At 33.3% G+C, this 19,943-nt stretch overlaps 2 protein-coding genes and 1 pseudogene across 4 annotated transcripts; all 3 read left to right on the forward strand.

The window, feature by feature from the left end:
* The first annotated feature begins 2,043 nt into the window (after positions 1-2,043).
* On the forward strand, positions 2,044-4,363 carry LOC108994831 (chitinase-like protein 2). The gene is made up of 3 exons (XM_018970216.2): positions 2,044-2,493; positions 3,145-3,304; positions 3,784-4,363. Exons 1-3 carry the CDS (start codon positions 2,106-2,108, stop codon positions 4,193-4,195), a joined length of 960 nt encoding a protein of 319 aa, XP_018825761.1. The 5' UTR covers positions 2,044-2,105; the 3' UTR covers positions 4,196-4,363.
* Positions 4,364-9,084: 4,721 nt separating this feature from the next.
* Positions 9,085-13,545, forward strand: LOC108994708. Of its 3 annotated transcripts, XM_018970025.2 has the most exons (7): positions 9,086-9,357; positions 9,459-9,529; positions 11,934-11,999; positions 12,113-12,160; positions 12,658-12,720; positions 13,236-13,298; positions 13,394-13,545. In XM_018970025.2, the coding sequence occupies exons 2-6, from the start codon at positions 9,476-9,478 to the stop codon at positions 13,287-13,289; spliced, it is 285 nt and encodes a 94-aa protein (XP_018825570.1). In that variant the 5' UTR covers positions 9,086-9,357; positions 9,459-9,475; the 3' UTR covers positions 13,290-13,298; positions 13,394-13,545. The 3 variants fall into 3 exon arrangements, with proteins under 3 accessions (XP_035539558.1, XP_018825570.1, XP_035539557.1); XM_035683665.1 differs by having other exon boundaries at positions 9,085-9,267; positions 13,236-13,545; XM_035683664.1 differs by having other exon boundaries at positions 13,236-13,545.
* A 4,406-nt stretch (positions 13,546-17,951) lies between these two features.
* Positions 17,952-18,903, forward strand: LOC108994734 (annotated as a pseudogene).
* The last annotated feature ends 1,040 nt before the right edge of the window (positions 18,904-19,943 follow it).

Consider the following 19,943-nt stretch of genomic DNA (forward strand, 5'->3'; position numbering starts at 1 on the left):
GAGGTGTGGGACATCGCGTGATAGCGCCAAGACATATAATTAGGTTCGTTTGTATTGTTGTTCTTTAATACTTCTTTGATTGGCAGGAAAATCGTACGAATACGAAATTTTAAATTATTGACATTTTTGTAATATAATTTTAAAAAGTAATATTATTTTATAACAATATTATATTTTAAAATATAATTGTAAAAAAAAAAATGTATTTTTTGATGTGTTTTTTTTACAATTATTTTTTATAGAAATTTTTTTAATACTTTTTAATATTTTTAAAAAATAAAATAAATTTATAATATTATTAAAAAACACTTCCTTAATTATGAAGTAAAAAATAATTATTAAAAAATACTTTCTTAATCATAAAGTAAAAAAAAAAATTAAATTTGTTAAAAATATTTAAAATTATTAAAAAAATTACATGATTAAGGAAGTGTTTACATGTTTAAAATTATATGTTTAAAAATATTTAAATTTTAAAAATTTAAAATTAAAATTTTAAAATATTTAAAATTATTAAAAAAATCTATATAAAATTAAAATTAAAAAAATCATATAAAAAAATACATAATAGAGCCAGCAGTAGCGGGAGCTATCAGTGGTGGCTCTATCGTTATTCTTTATACAATCCTAAAATGTGAAAACTCCATACGCTCTTTTTTTTTTTTAAAAATTAGGATTTATATGAAAATTTTATTTATTTTTAATAATAGGTCTTATTATTTGACATCATTTCCCCTGCCCCTCAGCTTTGACCTCATTTCCCTCTACTCCAAGTGTTCCGAAGTATGTTCCTCCTTTCGTGGTTCTTCAGGTGCATTATCAACCGAGCTCGAGGGCGATGCGCCTTCCCCCATTGATCACCGTGACTTGTCCTATCGCTTTTGGGGCGCTATCTGCAGACTGCGGCTGGGACAGTAATAACAGAGGTTTGCCACCTTGAGCAACGCAGCATCTCCAAAAGTCAGTAATAACCGAAGAGATCATGCTCAAAATATCAGAAAGTCCAAAGCCATTTGTTGCCTATCTTTCCGTGTATATGATCATATTTATCTTCAACTCTTGTATAGATCAAGTGTATTTTTTGTAATTCCAAACTTCTATACAGATTTGTGTTAATATGATGCTTTGAGCTGCCAAAAATCAATTTATTCGAGTATATCTTTCGGATAGGATGGAGTTATATAAAGTGGTATAAATTGAGCTACCTAATCATCTAGTACATATGCAACTCCCATCGAAGTTGTGATGATTCTTTGCATGAATGCAGGCAATTGCTTTGAGATAATGAGATCAGACCCTTCCCTTTTTTTGAGATAGTAATCTGCAGCTAGAGTTTGAACAACTTAACCTACCCAATGCTAACACGAGTCTCACTGAAAGACTTCATTGATAGCAATACTATGAGGGTAAAAAGTTAAAACCAATCTGTGCCTATAAAAGATGAGATCCTCAACCGGAAGCTGCTTCCTCCTCCTTCAGGCACGTTAAAGCTCAGCTTTAATGGATGATGCAATTTTCGAGGAAGGTAAGAAGGCAGGTGTGGGTGCATGTACTATGCAAAGAGAAGGGAGATGTAATAATGGATGTGTAGAAAAGAAAATAAGGTGATTGATGCCGATGACGTCGAAGCCCTGGCAGCTCTACAATCCCAGAGGGTAACTCCTTAACAACTTCGACCTAACTTACTTGGATGAAAAGCTTGTGCTTTTAGTTTTGATTCTGTCCAAAAATAAGAAACAAAAAAGAAGATGATGAAGCTTTGAATTAGAATCTAACAAAATTTTTGCCGCAGATTAAGACCCCGTCATTACCAGTACTAACTACTACCACACCTTCCCCGCGGCTGGCAGATCGTCTTTTCCTAAGAAGAGAGAAAAAAAGAAGGCGTCCTAGCATTCAAGTTTTTCTTTCCTTGCACTTGAAGAAGACTAAAAAATAAGCAAAAGCTGATCGTTCTCCCACTCTGAAAATCTCCTCCTCCTAATTATGAGTTGGACGTTCACTTTCTATCCCTGTCAACAACCTCTATTATAAGATGAACAAATCTCTCCAACACCTTCAATCTTCAGCACAAGGCATTCTCTAGGTTGTTGGTACATGCAAAAATGGAGGCCAAATACTGCTGGTCTGTGCTCTTGACATTGGCGTTGATTTTAGCTCTTGTCAATGGCGATGATGAATCCTCTTCTGTAAAGCCGGTGGTGAAGATAGTGAAGGGCCAAAAGTTGTGTCAGAGAGGGTGGGAGTGCAAACGTTTCTCCCAGCACTGCTGTAACGAGACCATTTCTGACTACTTCCAGACATACCAGTTTGAGAACCTCTTTGCCAAGCGTAACACACCTGTAGCCCACGCAGTCGGCTTCTGGGACTACCGTTCTTTTATCACTGCTGCTGCTGAGTACCAGCCATCAGGCTTTGGCACCACCGGTGGGAAGCTCACCGGCATGAAGGAAGTTGCAGCTTTTCTTGGTCATGTTGGCAGCAAAACCTCCTGTGAGTTAATTAAGAAGTTTTTGTTTTTTTGTCTTGCAATTTGGTTTTGCTTATTGGTTTAGTATAAGCAGTGCTTAGGAGTACTTAATTTTAGTGTAAGCTTATAGGAGGCTGTGTTTTAAATGAATTTTGGGGTCCTGATTAAGTATCCTTTAATATTGTTGAACAATATTGAATCTGTTGGGAATGGATATCTGGGGCCATCACAATTTGGGTTTATAGGCTTATTAGATTGAGATGATCTTACCATGAAATGAATGTATCCATCAAACTCACAAAGAGGTTGGCATGCATTGAAGATCTCGCGCTTCCTGTTATTTAGGACACACATTTAGGAGATATTATGTAATTCAGACCCAGATACTGAGAATTTGTATCATCAGATCCAAAACTAAGAACATCTAAGTTTCATTTTTAGGTCAGACGAATAGTATTGGGGTGTGAGTGGATCTATTAGTAGTGCTTTCATTATAGATTTCTCCTAGGATTGGATTGTAATGGCAATTAATATGAATCTGCAGCAGTCCTATATTGCTGTGCATCATCCGGGAGTTGTGTCTTTAATTCTACGGTCATGGGTCCTTTACTAACTCATTCTCTGTGCCAAGTACTAGCAATGGTTATGATATGATCATGGTTGATACTTTTCAGGCGGATATGGAGTGGCAACCGGGGGACCTTTGGCCTGGGGTTTGTGCTACAACAAGGAACTGAGCCCGGAGAAGGATTACTGTAATGAGGACTTCAAACTCACTTATCCATGCTCTCCTGGAGCTTCATACCATGGCCGTGGTGCCATTCCAATCTATTGGTACGCACCTTACTTCAGAAATTCAGAAATTAAAGAATTTCTATCAATTTAATTGAACGGAGAAATGTATTATATTGCTGAAAAAATGTTATTTATCGCCTTTTTAATTATCATTTAGGTTGCGTTTGGATTCTGTTGTGATCTCATATGATCTGAATTGATCTGTAAATAGTAATATTCTATAGGTCTCATTGAGATGTATTTAAATATAAATATGTTGAGATATATGTTTAGATGTATAGAATAGATTGAAATAAATTTAATAATTTTTTATAAAAAATTAAAAAAATAATAAATCTCACCAATAATTAATTTAAGATAGATGGATTTGATTTTGAATTAATTTCAACAACTAAACACACCCTAATGCCACCTCAGGCAACGATCAAAGAAGATGGTTAGAAAGTTGATAAATAATATTTTTCTTTATCAAACACCTCCTCTACATACCTAACCATTTTCTTTGCTTTTTTCGTCAGGAACTACAACTACGGAGAAACAGGGGAAGCACTGAAGTTGGATCTGTTGAACCATCCAGAATATATAGAACAGAACGCAACCTTGGCATTCCAGACTGCAATTTGGAGGTGGATGACTCCAATCAAGAAGCATCAACCTTCAGCACACGATGTCTTTGTTGGAAACTGGAAACCCACAAAGAATGACACTTTGTCCAAGAGGGTTACTGGTTTCGGCACCACCATGAATGTGCTGTACGGGGATTCTGTTTGCGGTCAGGGTGATGGTGATTCCATGAACAGCATCATCTCCCATTACCTCTACTACCTTGATCTTATGGGTGTAGGCCGAGAAGACGCAGGGCCTCATGATGTACTCAGCTGTGCCGAGCAGGCTGCTTTCAACCCATCCTCTTCCTCTTCCTCTTCTTGATGATCACGATCCCCTTTGCTTGCATATTGATATCGGTATAGGATGGATTAATAAGGGAGGGAAGCTATTCACATTCGAGTAAATGTACAATTACCGAAGGGAAAATTGAAATACGAAGGGATCACAGACAAAAAAAAAACATATATATATATATATAAAGATTCTGCTCAATTTTTGTACCTGTGAAGATAACTAGCTGGACTATTGATTTCTATATTGATCATATGTGGCTGCCCTTTTTCAATATTGTTGTGTAAATGTTGAAGGAAAGTTTGTATATGTTGGATATATAATGAACCATTTTGTGCAGGTTGCAATATTTTTTGCGTTTCGGTTTTGAAATCTCAGTGTTTTACCCAAGTTTTATCATCCAAGACTCGGAGTTTTTTCTTTCATGAATAAGAAAGATAAATGAGGTTGGATAGTGCTACCTGCACCATACGGTGCGGGGCACCCTCCTACCCCCCGCATCATGCATGGAAGGTTTCCAACCCCGCTCCGGTATCAAGGTGGGGATAAAATTCCTGCCCCACTGCCGCTCAACCGAATAACTCATTGAGTTTATATATATGATTATAAAAAATTTACACAATTTCTTACTATTCATATAATCTCCACACACAACATATTTTTTTATTTTTTAATTTTATTAAATATTTAATATATGAATAATGAGTACAAAAATTAAATTATTTTAAAAAGAATAAACTCAAAAAAAATTTTAAAAAAATATTAAAATTTTAAAAAATATGGTGTGAAGAGATTGAGGAGGTTGTATAGCATTGCTCATATGACTATTGTATTGACTTGACTTCCTATATAAAAGTTGGCCTAGAGGTCAAGACAATCTATTAACTTGAAATTCATATATACAATATATGAACTTCAAGTTAATAAATATCTATATATAATATATTTATATAAATTTTAAAAATATAATTTTTTTATATTAAATATGAGAGGGGTGTGAAGTAGGGTGTGAGGTGCGAGATAGGGTCCCACTGGAGTCAACTTGCCCCCACCCCCGTTAAGGGTCTTCCATGTGGGGCGAACAGGCCAAGGTAGCAGAGGTGGGCCCTCGCTAACCACCCCTAAATGAGGACCAGGAAAATAGCACAGAAATTTGATAACTCAAAATATGTAGTTAAACCTTGAGATTTCCATTGCATTGAAATTACCCTCTTCATACCATTGTTAATTTGTTATGACACTCCATACCGAGTGAATATATGAAAGTAATTAAAAGGATTCGACATTATTTAGGAGAGATAAATTCTTATTCTTTACAGCGATTCTAACGAACTTCAATTAGAATTTTGACTGATTCTTTTGAAATATAATCTTATTCGTGGGTTAAGTTTTCCTTGGTTCGCTTGGGGTTTCCTTGGATTGGTGCATATGTAAGAGAGCTGCTAGAGATGCAAAAAAATCCCACACATTGATGCGGCACATTGCCTAGTCTCCCAATTCTTTTTTTCCTCTCTTTCCCCCTCTCCCCTCCCCCTTTCCCTTTCTCAACCCCTCACTGACATCTCCGCTGCAGCCTCTCACCAACGTCGCTACCGAACCTTCCTCGCCCCTCGTCGATGTTGCTGCCGCACCCCTCACATTCCTCGCCATTTTCGACGTCGCCCTTCACTGCAGCCTAGTCATCTTCCTCGTCCCCGTCATTGACGTCAAAATGTCATTGTTGTCGTCACTGCTGCCGCACCTCACTGATAGGTTCGAGATCTCTCACGCTCTCTCTCTCTCTCTTCACTCGATCGAGCTGAGGGGATGGAGAAGGGGTGGGGGAAGTAAAATTGAAAAAAATAAAAATAAAGAAACTTAACTGGCGTGGCACGTCACGAAAGTTTGTGAGATTTTTTTATGTCTATAGTATTTTTTTAAATGTAGAATCATATTTTTGCAAAGGAAAACTTGGTCATAACCTCATGTACTTTGTACATATTGGTATTCGGCCCTTTGTTATTTTTTTTTAGAAATAACATTTCGTGTTGCGATGAATTTTAGACCAAGCGCCTTCATTAAAAATTCCCTTCATATTAACTAACAAAAAACACATGACAATTCCACAGTTACCACGTCTAATTATTTTCTTTTCTCATTTCAAAAAATAAAATTAAAAATTATATTTTGATCAAAAATAGGAAAAAAAGGCACTAAGACGGCTTCATAGCTTTATATTTTGATCTTCTTCGAAGTGTTAATGTTCGTATTTGTCATGTTTTTAAAGAATGTAACACGGTGATTGATTATTTTGCCAAAGAAGGAGCTCATAACTTGTGTGTGGATCTTCGAGCTCATAACTTTCTTTCTCTTAGGTTGTGTTTGGATGTTGAAGTGAGTTGAATTGAGTTGAGTTGAAATGATAAAATATTGTTAGAATATTATTTTTTAATATTATTATTATTTTAGAATTTAAAAAAGTTGAATTGTTTATTATATTTTGTATTGAAATTTGAAAAAATTGTAATGATGAATTGAGATGAGTTTGGTAACCAAACTCACCCTTAGATTTAAAGGTCTATTGTGCCTTGATAAATGTTTTTTTTCCTTATTGCGCCTAAGGTAAGGGCTGAAGTTTTGAATTTCCAGTGCTGTAGTGAATCGGATCTGCGTTATATGGTCCCTTTGCATCGTTGGCTGGTCTAGTTTTAATGGTTTTTTATTTTTATTTTTTCTGATTTTGTATTGATGTCATTTTTTGATAATAAGGTTGTCTTTGTTTAGTCTTTCTCGAGACTTCCTTTATAATTACAATATTTTTTCGTTATAAGTGAATTTTTTTTAATAAAAATAAGAGAGGTCACTCTTAAACATTTGATCCAGTCTCTTTTTTTTAGACGGGAGGTCTATTTAAGCCACCACAGGGTTTGACCACTATGTTGAGCCACGTACCTTGTGGTGGCCTGAGCTGGGCCAACATGAGGTGGCCCATTTCAGTCACTTGACCAAAATTTAGCTAGAATCTAAAAATTTAACTAGTTACTTTTTAATAATATCAAATAATAAATTTTTTAAATCTATTATTATTTTATTAAAATATTAATTTTAATATTTTTATTTATTTTAATTTTAATCATAATTTAAATATTTATTCGTTATTAAAAAAAAAATACGCGTGAGTTTTTTTTATTACTAAGGCAACAAGTTAACAACACATATGTTAAAACCCTGCTTTTGCTGGAAATCAAATACTTATAAAGAAAAAGTTTATAAAATAGATATTAAAATTTGTTCATTGTCAACATCAAACAAAATAGCGATCATAACAGATTCAAGATGTGTACTAAAAGCTTCATTCCAGACAGGAATTCGGCGTGGGATTGAAGTTCATACGTTTGTGGTTTTTCTTCATTTTTTCTTCTTACGGGGAGAGTAGCAGACAATAGGAAGATGAATTATTTAGTCTAAAATAATATTTAGCCAGCCCAATAAATTTGGGCAGTGATATAATCTTGGCCTATAATTTCTATTTATTTGTTGAGTCTATTATTTCACTTTATTGTGCATCTTGGCCAAATTTTAACTTTGTTGAATTCACTACTGGTGCTCTTAAAACACTCTTATTGAAATAGCCAAGTCAAACCCAAGTTTTAGCTAAGAATAATACTAGTATTCCTTTTGGGGGCTTCTGTTGAGATTTATTTATTTATTATTTTTACTTTGTGATTAATGAAGTATTTTTTAATGATGTTGTGATTTTTTTTTATTTTTTTAAATATTTAAAAGTGTTAAAAAATCTATGTAAGAAAAGAACAAAAAAAAAAAAAAAACACATAAAATAACATAGCGGGAGCCCTAGCAGTAGCTCTAGTGTTACTCTTTAGCTAATATGAGATGGATTTAACTTTAATAATTTCATTCACATCAAATCTCCACATTGAATTATTCATTTATTATATCATAATAAAATAATAAGAGATGAATTTGACTTTAATTATTCTATTCACATTAAATCTGCACATTAGATTATCTATTTATTCATTATATAATAAAATAATAATATTAATTTAATTTTTTTAATTATTAATTAATTTAATTTTATCATATTTTACCATTCTACCTATTTATTTAATGTTATTTACCTAATTTATTTAATTTTATTTAGACCATTTTTTTCCTTCTTAGATTTCATTAGAAAGAGAAAAGCCAGATGAGAGAGAGATGAAATAATAATAAAAACAATTGATTTGTTAGTGTTACAATGCACATCCAAATATGACCAAACATTTAGATTTACTATAGCTGAAGTCTATCTTTTTAGAATTTGCCTAATTCAATGCCATCAGTTTTTATATCCCAATAACTATTTGAAGTAGTTTTTTTAAATTTAACTAATCCATTAAAAATGCTCTTAGATAACCTATTGATAATGGTATTCAAACTAGCACAAAGTCATTAACCATACGTCCTCTAGTTTTTATTAATTCCTTAAATTTGATTTAATTTAATTTAATTAAATTTTTTTTTAAATTCTATGTTTGTTGGGTATTAGTTATATTTCTTGAAGTCCCTTGAGTCTTACCCCATAAGCACCTACGCGCCCCCAATTCCCAAACCTCACTCTCACCCACCCCATGACTTATATATATATATATATATATATAGAGCAATTAATCTCTATTTGGAAACTGTAATACAAGTCTAGATAATTTTATATTTAAAAATTTTTAAAATTACAAAAATATCTCTCATAAAATAATATTTTTTCTCATTTAATAAAGGGTCTGCACATACAATCCTAAGCCATGCAATGCAATTCAAGGGACTGCAATGCAAGGGCCTGTAAATAAAATTTCTCATATATATATATAACACGAAATTTCATTTTTCTTTTTACATCACATATAAATATATATAAATATATATCTAATCTTCTACATGCATATAAATATATTCTTACCTTACGCTCTTACCCAATCCTACCAATTCTTTCATCTCTGTCTGATCTCTCTTTTCAGTGGCTCCTCTATTCACACTTTTGGTCCTCCTCCTCTGGCCTCCTCCTGCATCTCCTTCTTTTTGTCTATGGTTGTGAGTCATGACGTCATTGCGCTTATAATTAGGTTTAGCTCCTTCCTTCATTTTTGCAAACTCGACTCGGTGCTTTAGGGACCTCTCTCTAATCTCTTCTTTGATATATCCTCAAGCTAAAGGTTTTCTTCTTATGTTATATTTGTATATAGAATCTTCAAGGCTGAAAGCCTGAATCCTACTTCTTTCTGTACGTCTTTAATGCCGGTCGATTTGTTTTCAGAGAAAGAGCTGAGATCGATGGCGGAATGCAACAGAGGCCAAGAAGACTGTTTTGCTTCCCAAGGCCAAGAGGTATATAAATAAATATATATATATATATATATATGATAAATGATAAATGATAGTTACATGATCGTGTACATAAACTTCGTTTAATTATTTAAAAAAAAATAAAAAAAATATGAGATTTATATAAAAAAAATTAATTTTTTAATAATAGATTTTTTTTTTTTTTTAAAATGACTGTACGATACTTACGCATTTCATGACTATATATAATATTAATATATATATACACGCACTCTCGGATGATCAATCTTCTTTCTCATCATATAATTCATAAACAATGACTAGAAAATGTATGTATGTATATATTTTTAAGACTGTACTGCGTATCAGCCGGAAGCCGCAACACACCTTTCATAATTTTTTTTTTTTTTTTTTTCACCCCAGCACGTTAAGTGTGCTGGGGCTTCTTCACACAGTAGTGTGTGAAGAAGATTTATTCATATTTCTATACCTCTTCGATAAGCATGTATGATCATAACGTGCATGATTGCAATGCCTTATCTGTATCATGAATGTATTTCATGCCCTTACTGCATGGCTTAATCATGCATATGGTCCACGGTACCTGCATGCAGGACATCCACTCATATTCATTTATATATTTTTAAATTGAATGGTTATTTCCGTTTGGTGTATTAAATCTTATTAAATCTTCCTATCTTTATTTCGTTCCATTCTAAAAATAAAAGAAAAATATTTTAATAAAAAAAATTATAAAAAAATAAACCCATAATATATATGATTTAATATTGTCGATAACATCTCTCTCATATTTTCTTTCTGAAGTTGGATTGAAAGGAATTAAAGGCCACGAATACACCACGAATACACTTTGGACACGTTTGTTTTTAAAGATGCGATAAGATGAGATGAGATTAAAGTTTAAAAATTAAATAAAAAATTATTAAAATATATTTTTTAATATTATTTTTATTTTGAGATTTAAAAAAGTTAAATTATTTATTTTATTTTATATTAAAAGTTAAAAAAATTATAATAATTAAATGAGATGAGATGAGATAAGATGAGATATTTTTAAAAGCAAATTAGCTATAGATTTTTGAGTCAAGTGGTTCCTTACATCCAACGGTTGGTAATAGAACACGGAATGGTAAGACGCTTTGGTCCTACACAAGGCCGTGTTCGTAGATATTCTCTTGCATTTTGTCGGCAGGGAATTACATTACAGATAACGTAAAGGCAATGGGTAGTTAGCCCGTCACGATATTCACGTGGACTTTGTTTTTTTCAAGCAAATGACATGTCTAAAATGTGGTTATTAGTCAGTTTTGTCCCCATCGACAAAAAATAAATGCAATTCTTTGAATTTAGTGATTATCAAGAAGTAATTTAATTTGAAGTAATTTAAAAGAGAGATACTATAAAAAAAGTTTTACACTACACACTTTCACTTAATTAAAGTAAAATTTATTATTTTTATCATTATATTTAAATATACACATATTTAAACATTAAGATATAAGAGCAAAAATAACAAATTACATGTTGGTTATGTGGATGTGTGTGGTATAAAACTTCTATGTATATTTTTTCTTTCTTCAAAAGTATTAAATTATATAATTTGGATAAATGTCTTTTTAATTCAAACATATATATATATATATATATATATATATATATATATATATATAGGGTTCATATTATTTGAAAGTCTTGTATGGATAACATTATTAGCTAAGGGGATGGCACAAGACCCAAATCTCTAAAATAGAGATCATGGGTTCGACCCTGAACCCTCTCTCCCAATGTATAAAAAAAAAAAAATTATTTAATACTTTAGGATTCAAATGCTATGTCTATCTTTAAATTAGACTATCTAGCTAATTTAGATAAGACTGAAAAAAATCTCAATCAACATTGTAAAACCAATTTTTCATGTAAGCCAAATGAGTGGGAGGCTAGACATGAATCATGACCAAGTATCCAAAATATTAATATATTAATTGAAAAGAGAAATGCTTTAATTATAAATTGATTTTACAAAAATAAATTTACAACTCATGTGACTTTATATAGTATGTCAGATTATAAAATTATTTTTATTATAAAATAGGTAATTTAATGTATCACATGAAACTATATCAGTTTATGATTTTATTTTTATAAAATAGTCACAAAGTAAAATAGTTTTGTGACTGTTACACTTCTAAGAAGGGAAACACGTGCATTTACTTTGATAATGAAATGAAATTAAATAATTAATAAACCATGGTTTCAACCTGTGACTGGATGATGAGATTTCTTAGCCTTTATTGTGATTATCTGTACATGTATTTCTTATAAGAGAATATTATTATATACTGATTAGCAGAAATTGGGTTTTAGACTCTTTCTAATCATAAAAAATGAAAAAAAAAAAAAAAACTTTTGGGATGTATTATCACAGGCAAAGACCAGTACAGAGAAGAAGTATGGAGCACTGATGCCAAAGAAAAAGCCACTGATTTCAAACGTAAATGATCAACACTCTTAAATATTCAGCTAGCATAACATGATTCTGCCTCATTTTCTCTCCAAATCATGTTCTGTTAAAATAAGCGATAACTTGTTTTGGTATGGCTTTAGGATCATGAACGTGCATTCTTTGATTCAGCAGACTGGGCATTATGCAAGGTAATTTATCCCAGTTAACTTTCTTGATCAGGTGTGTCATGTGATTCAAGCAATTAATCTTAGAGCATGATTCGGCACTCGGAATATCTCATAATTTAGTGAATACTAGTAAAATAGTTTGAGTAAATATGTTTTATTGGGTTTTGAAAAAGAAAAGAGAAAAAATAGAATAAAAATATTATAGAATAAAGAAATTATTTGAATATAACTTTTTAATATTCATTTTGTTTTGAAATTTGTAGATATTGTATTGATTTTTGTATTTTGTTTTGAAGTTTGTAAAATTGTATTACTTTTTGTGTTTGACTAATGAATAGATGAAAAAAAATTAAAAACTTGAATTTGAAAAAATATTTTGTGTTTGAGTGATGTTTGAGAATGAAATTGTAGGAAATTTTTAGAATTTTAATAATTTTTTTTAGTGTGTCCAAACAAGCCATTAGTTAACTATCAGTTTGGAATTTATTTGAAGAAAATTACAAATAAATAACGTGCAGCAAGGTGCTGGAGTGAATACAAAAACAACAGCAGCAGTGGAGACCTTGCAGCCAAAACTACAGGTATAAACTTTGGGCTCGCCTATAACATGTTTGGGTACCGCTTCATTCAGAAAAAACAGTGCTATTTATAAGTAGATGTGTAAACACACTACTTAATGCGTGATCTACTATAATTATAAAAAGAGAAAAGATATTTACAATCGTAAATTGTGCAATTGCTGCATAATCGCTTTGAAAAAAGTGAATAAAATATAAGAGCCATATAAAAAAATTAATTTTATAATAGTGGATCTCAATCTTTTTCAAAGCGATTACGTGGTGTTTACGCACTTCATGATTATATATAGAATTACTCTTATAAAAAATTTAAAAATATCAATACTTTTTTATGTCATCGATGTGATAAGTACTGTGTTAATATATAAACAGATTTGCAAATAGATTTTTTCTATACCGAAATCCTGAACGTTTAATCATAGCTTGATATTAGATTTTGTTAGAGTGGAATCTTACTTAACAGACATAGTATTGGAAAACAAATGCTCACAAAATCAGTCCAACCTGACAATATGCAGAGAACACCTCATCAACAGCTCCCTCCCAGGAGACCTGCTTGTACATCTGGTTGAGATGGAATGGTGAGTGTTCAAATGCAATGCTTACAGGTAGCTGGCCTGGGTATGCTATATATATTAACTTTTTGAACTACTTCATGTGGTTGTGGATGTTGCAGAGAGAGTAGAACTGCATGTACGTGTTCAGGAATCATACAAGTTTTTGTGTGATGTTGTCACAGTAATCATACTGTTCATAAAATGGCATACATTACAATGGCCTAAGCGCTTTTACATGTGCACTTGCTTCTAATAAAAAGGTTTTCATTAATGTGAGAAATGTTTTGATATCTGCTTTTCTTTTCATAAACGACGATTGTTGTGTTTGTATGCCTAAATTACAAAAGAAGAAAAGAAAATGCAGCACGAGCTGTGGTTGACACCATTACGGTATAAGGAAACCAATCATCTCATGTTTGGGAGTTTTAGATTGTGTTTGGGAACACAACTGTTTTCAGACGTTATTATCAGATTATTTCACTATTATTTATAAATTATTTCACTACTATTTATAGATAATATGAGATACTCTTAACATCCTAACGGAACCAGAAAGCTATATCGCCCTTCTTTCATACTTTATAGTTCAATAGAGGAACAAATGCATTCTAAGAAGTCATTCATAATGTCCATTCTAGAAAGCAAAAGTTAAGGAAAATGACTTGTGGCCTGAAACCAATGTAGGTTCGACAAACATATAATAAATCAATAGTTGGCTGTCAATTATCAGGTTTATCAGATTCAAAAGTTAGGGCTTGGCAAGGAGCTTTTATCGATGCTTATCAAAGCTTTACTTCCAAGTTTTAAGTCCTATGAGGTGTCACACGTCAATAGAGAGGCCAATGATGTAGCACACAAGCTTGCTCAATATGCAAGACATTCGGAAAACCAGAAAGTTTGAATGAATTCTTTTCCAGATATAATTTCTCAATCTGTATTTATAGATGCCAAATTGTAATCACTCAATCTCTAATGAGTGTCATTGTTTCCCATTAACAAAAATTATCACTTTATCTTTGGGGTATGGTTTTCGTCTAACTCTTTTTTAGTATTGATTTGGTCTCGTTTATTTTCACAACTCATCTAAATTCATCTCGTCTAATCATTATAACTTTTCAAAAATTTCACACAAAATAAATTAAACAATTCAATTTTTTCAAATCTTAAAATAAAAATATTATTAAAAAAATATATTTTAATAATATTTTATTTAATTTTTAATTTTAATATCAACTCATCTCATCTTATTTGTGAAAACAAATGAGGAGTTGTAAGAGGTCTTAATTGGTTGGAAAGTCGTGGACTCAATCCCCTTTAGATAGACACGATGCTAAAGAGATCAAATATTATCCTTATCCATCTACTTGGTGCCGGTATGCTTTTGATTTGGCTAATGATAGGCTATAAGTCAAATTCGTCTTGGGGATGTGCCTATTATTGTATGAATCAGCATTTGGTTTTATAAGGCAGTTACTATTTCCAACCAGGTTAACCCCATTATAATCTGAGTGGGTACCTGATTATAAAAATTTGGATTTTATCCGAGTTGTAACTGGATATCCTAATTTGTTAAAAAACTATTTTAGAGATGAAGCTACAAATATAAAATTATGTTGTTATGAATATCAAAATGACATTGTTTTATCTATTAGGGGTGGATGGCGGGGGCCCCACCACTCGTCCGCTCGCCCCAACTTGTCGGTTGAGCGCCCTAAACTGTCAGATGCCAGGGTGCTAGCCCCCGCCCGCACCTGGAAACTCAAGCAAGGATAGGGTCTGTGATAGGCCCAGACCCACCCGTGCTGGGCCCCATCTATATGTTAAAAAAAACTATTTCTTTAATAAAACAACGTTGTTTTAATATAGGGTTTCGTACAAAATGAGAAATGCCCCAGGGCCTAGTCGTTCTCTCTCTCTCTCTCTCTCTCTCTCTCTCTCTCTCTCTCTCTCTCTCTCTCTCTCTCTCTCTCTCACAATGCCTCTATTTTAGCATTTTATGGCTTCTTCGTCACCCCCAGCCGATCGCTATCGTTGTGGTGGTCTCTCTCTCTCTCTCTCTCTCTCTCTCTCTCTCTCTCTCTCTCTCTCTCTCTCAATGCCTTTGTTTTAGCATTTTATGGCGTCGTTGTTGCCCTTAGTTGGTCATCTTCGCCGTCATGATCTCTCTCTCCCTCTCATCGTTGCCTCCAGTCGGTATTATATATATATAATATATCTGGTTGGTGGTTCACTTTTCATTGGATGAGTTTTGGTTTTTTTAACAACCGTGGGTTGGTGGTGGGCGCTTTGTATTTTAACCGGGGTGGGCGAAAGAACCGGGGGTCAGTTTGCCCCCTTATAGCTAGACGAGAAGCACTGCCCAACAGAGGCGTGGCTAGAGCCCAAGGGCCCAACCCTGCCCCACCCATGTAGGGGCGGGGGGCAGGACAAGGGCACTCCTATTATCTATAATGTATTTTTTTAAAAAGAAACCCAGTTACGAATATTGGTTATTAATTCGAAATCCGCATTATATAATCGTATCCGTATTTGGATAAGGGTAGGTATGAAATCTAGATACCTGCCTAGATGAACCCGATTTTCTAAACCTTGAATCGGATTGAAAAAGGGTACAATGCAAATGCCATGAACTATAATAAGTGTGTAAATTTATTAAAAATAATTTCAAAATTTCATAACTACTATTTATGTTAAATATAATTGTAAAATAATTTTAATATTATCATTTTTCTTGTCTAAAGAAAAATGATATCCGCAATCATAGAGTGCGCGCTTGTGTTGAAAAATGAGTAAATAAAAGACTCATACTTTTGAATAGTGAACCCTATTTTTTTTTCAAAATGAGTGCGCGGTACTTGTACAATATGATTTATATCTAGCATTACTCTTTGTCTAAATAAAAATAATATTTACAGTCGTGAATTGAATAAGTAAAAAATTCACATAAAAGAATTAAATTTTTAATAATAGACTCAATTTTTTTTTTTAAAAGACTGGTGTTACTACTGTCTAAAATCCCATTTTAAATTGTCCTCAATGCTAAACCCCAGCCTGTTTTTCAATATCTCATGACTAGGGCCCACAAAACTTGGGCTTGGAGTTGGAACACCAGAATTTATAGAAAAATGATAGCTAGAAGCCCTGAAGCACACCGTACACCCTCCAAATAAGCATTGTGAAATATCTATTTTACCCCCATTTAAATCACAACCTTCTGGCTTCCTCTCCTTGCTGCTCACCCACGACGGATTACATTCCCCTTTCTCTCCCATCTTCTTTTTCTAGTAGAAGTGCCCACGACAGATTTGCATCATTTCTCCCATCTCCAGCAGCTGTTCGACGCAGGAATCGCGGGTTACACTTTTTTCCTTCAATTTTTCCTTGGCAAGAGGTTACACTTTTTGCCCTTCAACATTTGTGGACACTTAGGATGATACATTGGTCTGCGATTTTTTTGCCCATTGATAAAATCGTATTTTTGATTTTTTGTAGCTTCAATTTTTGGTCTGTGATAACTGTGATGAGATCACGATGGAGAATACTGAAATGAGAATATTATTGAGATTGTTTGTAGATTCAAAACAGTGATGAGATCATGAAATTTTTTGTCTGTGATGATGATGATTCTTTTTGGTCTGTGATTTGGTGTTGCGCATATGAGAGAGAGAGAGAGAGAGAGAGAGAGGTGATTAGGTGATTACCTTCCACGAAGTTCAATGTTGGATTTGTTGGCAAAATGCGAAGTGTGCTATTGAGGGAGGAAAACTGCTGACCCCAAGAGAACTCTATTTGTTTTTTGTGTTTTGGTTTTTTAATACACGTCAGTTGGTGTGCATGTGTGGTGTGCGGCACTTAAGTGGGCTTCTCCGTAGCACTTCTCGAATTTATAAGCAAACTAGCCTGCATTTGGCGGCTTGTTAGGCGAATGACATAAGATTGAGAGGGTCGTCTTCCTTAGCTTCCAGGGCTTCACCTGCACTAAGAAACCTACCTGAAGAAGCTTGCAATAATAAGAAGCTTCCAAGGGATACCCCATCAAAGGCCGAATCCAAGGAATTTACTAATCAAGAATGCTCGAACAACTTTGAAGCTCTTTCAATAAGTAACCCTTCTCCTCTAAACTCTTAGTTCAGAAATCCCAACTCAGTTTCCATCTCAAAGAACCCCATTCCAGCTAAGAAATGCCAAGATACTATTAGAAAAATTGACCACCGGTACATTTCTCAAATTCTGTCGCAAATGACTGGTTTATATTGCTAAACCACGAGGTCAAGGCAAGGAGAATCATTTTGACTGCTCAATTTGTAGCGAGTGTATTGCAAAATCAAGAAAACCCATTACACCCTTTGAAATTTTATATCTAGGTTTCGAATATCGACCCATTATTCGTGAAGAATCAGGGTTGGTTTGGTTACACAAAACTAAACTATCTCATCTCATATAATCATTACAATTTTCTCAAACTTTCACACAAAATATAATAAACAATTCAACTTTTTCAAATCTAAAAACAAAACTAATATTAAAAAATAATATTATAACAATATTTTATTCAATTTTTAACAAAACATATCGTCTCATCTGAACTGCATAACCAAATGAGACCTTAATTGATTCGAGGGGTCTTATCTAACACCCTTTCTTAGAAAGGTCCAGTTGTTTTGTCTATAATTGCAAATGACTGCTGATAATTGCAATCCTGATAGGTTCACTTATAATATCCTAATTCATTGAGTTTGCAAGATTGGAGTGTTGGATGAGGCCCTTCATTTGGTCAAGTAGATGGAGGCCTTGAGATATTCTCTGAATGTGTTCACGTCTACAATAGGACATGAAGAAGCAAGGAAGGGAATATTTTTCTGGATCAAATGTTCAAGGATGGACTTGTATATGATGTTTTTTGCTATAATACGGTGATTGATTGCTTGTGTAAAGCCAATAAGATGGACATGACATCTGAGACTTTCAGAGACATGCAACATATGGGAAGTGCTCCTAACCTTGTCACTTACAATACCCTTATTAGCGGACATTGCAAGGATGGAGAGCTATATAAGGTGCGGGAACTTCTGGTGATTCTTTTAGAACATGGATTTAAGCCTAATATCTTCAAATTTAGTTCAATAATAGATGGCCTTTGTCGAGTACACCAAATTGGCGATGCTTTTGAGTGTTTCATTGAAAATGGTTGAGTGGGGTGTCACCCCAAATACTGTCACATATAATATATTGATCTCTTTATGTGTCATTGAGGATGTTGGTAGATCAATGAATCTTTTGAAAAAGATGTTAAGCCAACGGAATAAGCCCCGATACTTTCTCATTCAATGCTCTTATTCAAAGTTTTTGCAGGTTGAATAAGGTTGAGAAAGCAGAGAGCCTTTTCATTACCATGTTAAAACTAGGTTTGCATCCTGATAATTATACATACAGTGCTATGATCAAGGCACTCTACCAATGTGGGAGACTGATTGAAGCTAAGGATATGTTTCACTCGATGGAAGTAAATGGTTGTGTTCCCAACTCTTATACATGTAAATTAATTTTGGAAACTCTGGTTCAGCTAGGCCACTTTGAAGAGGCTCAGAATTTGGTAAAGAGACGTAGTAAGAGTGGACTAATTTGGTAAAGAGATGTAGTAAGAGTGGACTTTCTTTGAAATCCAATCCTAACTTGTAGGAAAGTGCTATTATGGTCCATCAATTCATGCTGCTTTGATGACATATGCATCTGTAGAGCATTTGGCTACTGTCTTGCTTATTCCATCGGTGCAATTAAGTGTACAACAGGTATGTAGCAAGCCATTTTATAATTTTCTACTTCTAGTTCTTTCGTATCTCTTTTAGACGAGTGTTGGTTCTCGGTAGGATATGCAGGGTGAGTTGCTGATGATGAAGTTAAGCAAATTTGTATAAAAATGTTAAACTTTAAATTTATACTGTCCTGGCATTCCCTTCTATTGGTTTTCTACATCCTAAGAGGTATTCTGATATGAAGTTCAAATTTATTGTAGTTTTTAAATTTGGTTGAAACTTCTTACCTTTCTGAGAGTAAAGGGGGAGAGGGACGATGAATCAGATTGGCTTGGGCGTTTTATCTGTTGTTCACGCATTGACATTGGTGAGGTGTTAAACATATCAATGAAGAAAAGAAAAAGAGGAAAAAAGAGATTACTACTAGTATTCAATCTTTGCCCAATGAACAAAAATGGTCAATTGGATATGATGGCGCTAAAATATCAATAAACTCCATCTTTTAGATTGTCTTGATGCTGTCTTTTTTTTTTTTTTTTAAAATCAATCTACCCAAGTGAAATAGAGTTGTGTTGTTGACAAGTACTCCCTTGCAAGCACATACGATGTTGGCATGCTAATATTATCGCAATGTGATGTGGCTTGGAATTGTAAAATATGAATAATGGCTTTATGTTGTCTGGTGACCTTCTCTCTCTCTCTCTCTCTCTCTCTCTCTATGCGTTGTGACTTTTTTTTTGTCCTAGAAGCGAGGATGGTGAGTTATATTTGGATGACAATCATGTTCTGTGCTCATTTTGTAATTCTATTTTAGCATAAAAATACTCAAAATCTATAAAAATACTCTAATGTATGATCTAAGACTCCTGTATCTCTTATGTAGATTAAATCGCTGATTTAGTGATGGCTACAACAA

Source organism: Juglans regia, chromosome 12 (genome assembly GCF_001411555.2).
Source record: "Juglans regia cultivar Chandler chromosome 12, Walnut 2.0, whole genome shotgun sequence".
NCBI lineage: Eukaryota > Viridiplantae > Streptophyta > Magnoliopsida > Fagales > Juglandaceae > Juglans > Juglans regia.

Coding starts and splice junctions, on each gene's coding strand:
- LOC108994831 (XM_018970216.2), top strand. CDS start 2,106: ATGGAGGCCAAATACTGCTGGTCTGTGCTCTTGACATTGGCGTTGATT. Junction 2,494..3,144: donor TGTTGGCAGCAAAACCTCCT/GTGAGTTAATTA, acceptor GATACTTTTCAG/GCGGATATGGAGTGGCAACC. Junction 3,305..3,783: donor GGTGCCATTCCAATCTATTG/GTACGCACCTTA, acceptor TTTTTTCGTCAG/GAACTACAACTACGGAGAAA.
- LOC108994708 (XM_035683665.1), top strand. CDS start 9,476: ATGGCGGAATGCAACAGAGGCCAAGAAGACTGTTTTGCTTCCCAAGGC. Junction 12,000..12,112: donor AAAAGCCACTGATTTCAAAC/GTAAATGATCAA, acceptor GTATGGCTTTAG/GATCATGAACGTGCATTCTT. Junction 12,721..13,235: donor CCTTGCAGCCAAAACTACAG/GTATAAACTTTG, acceptor GACAATATGCAG/AGAACACCTCATCAACAGCT.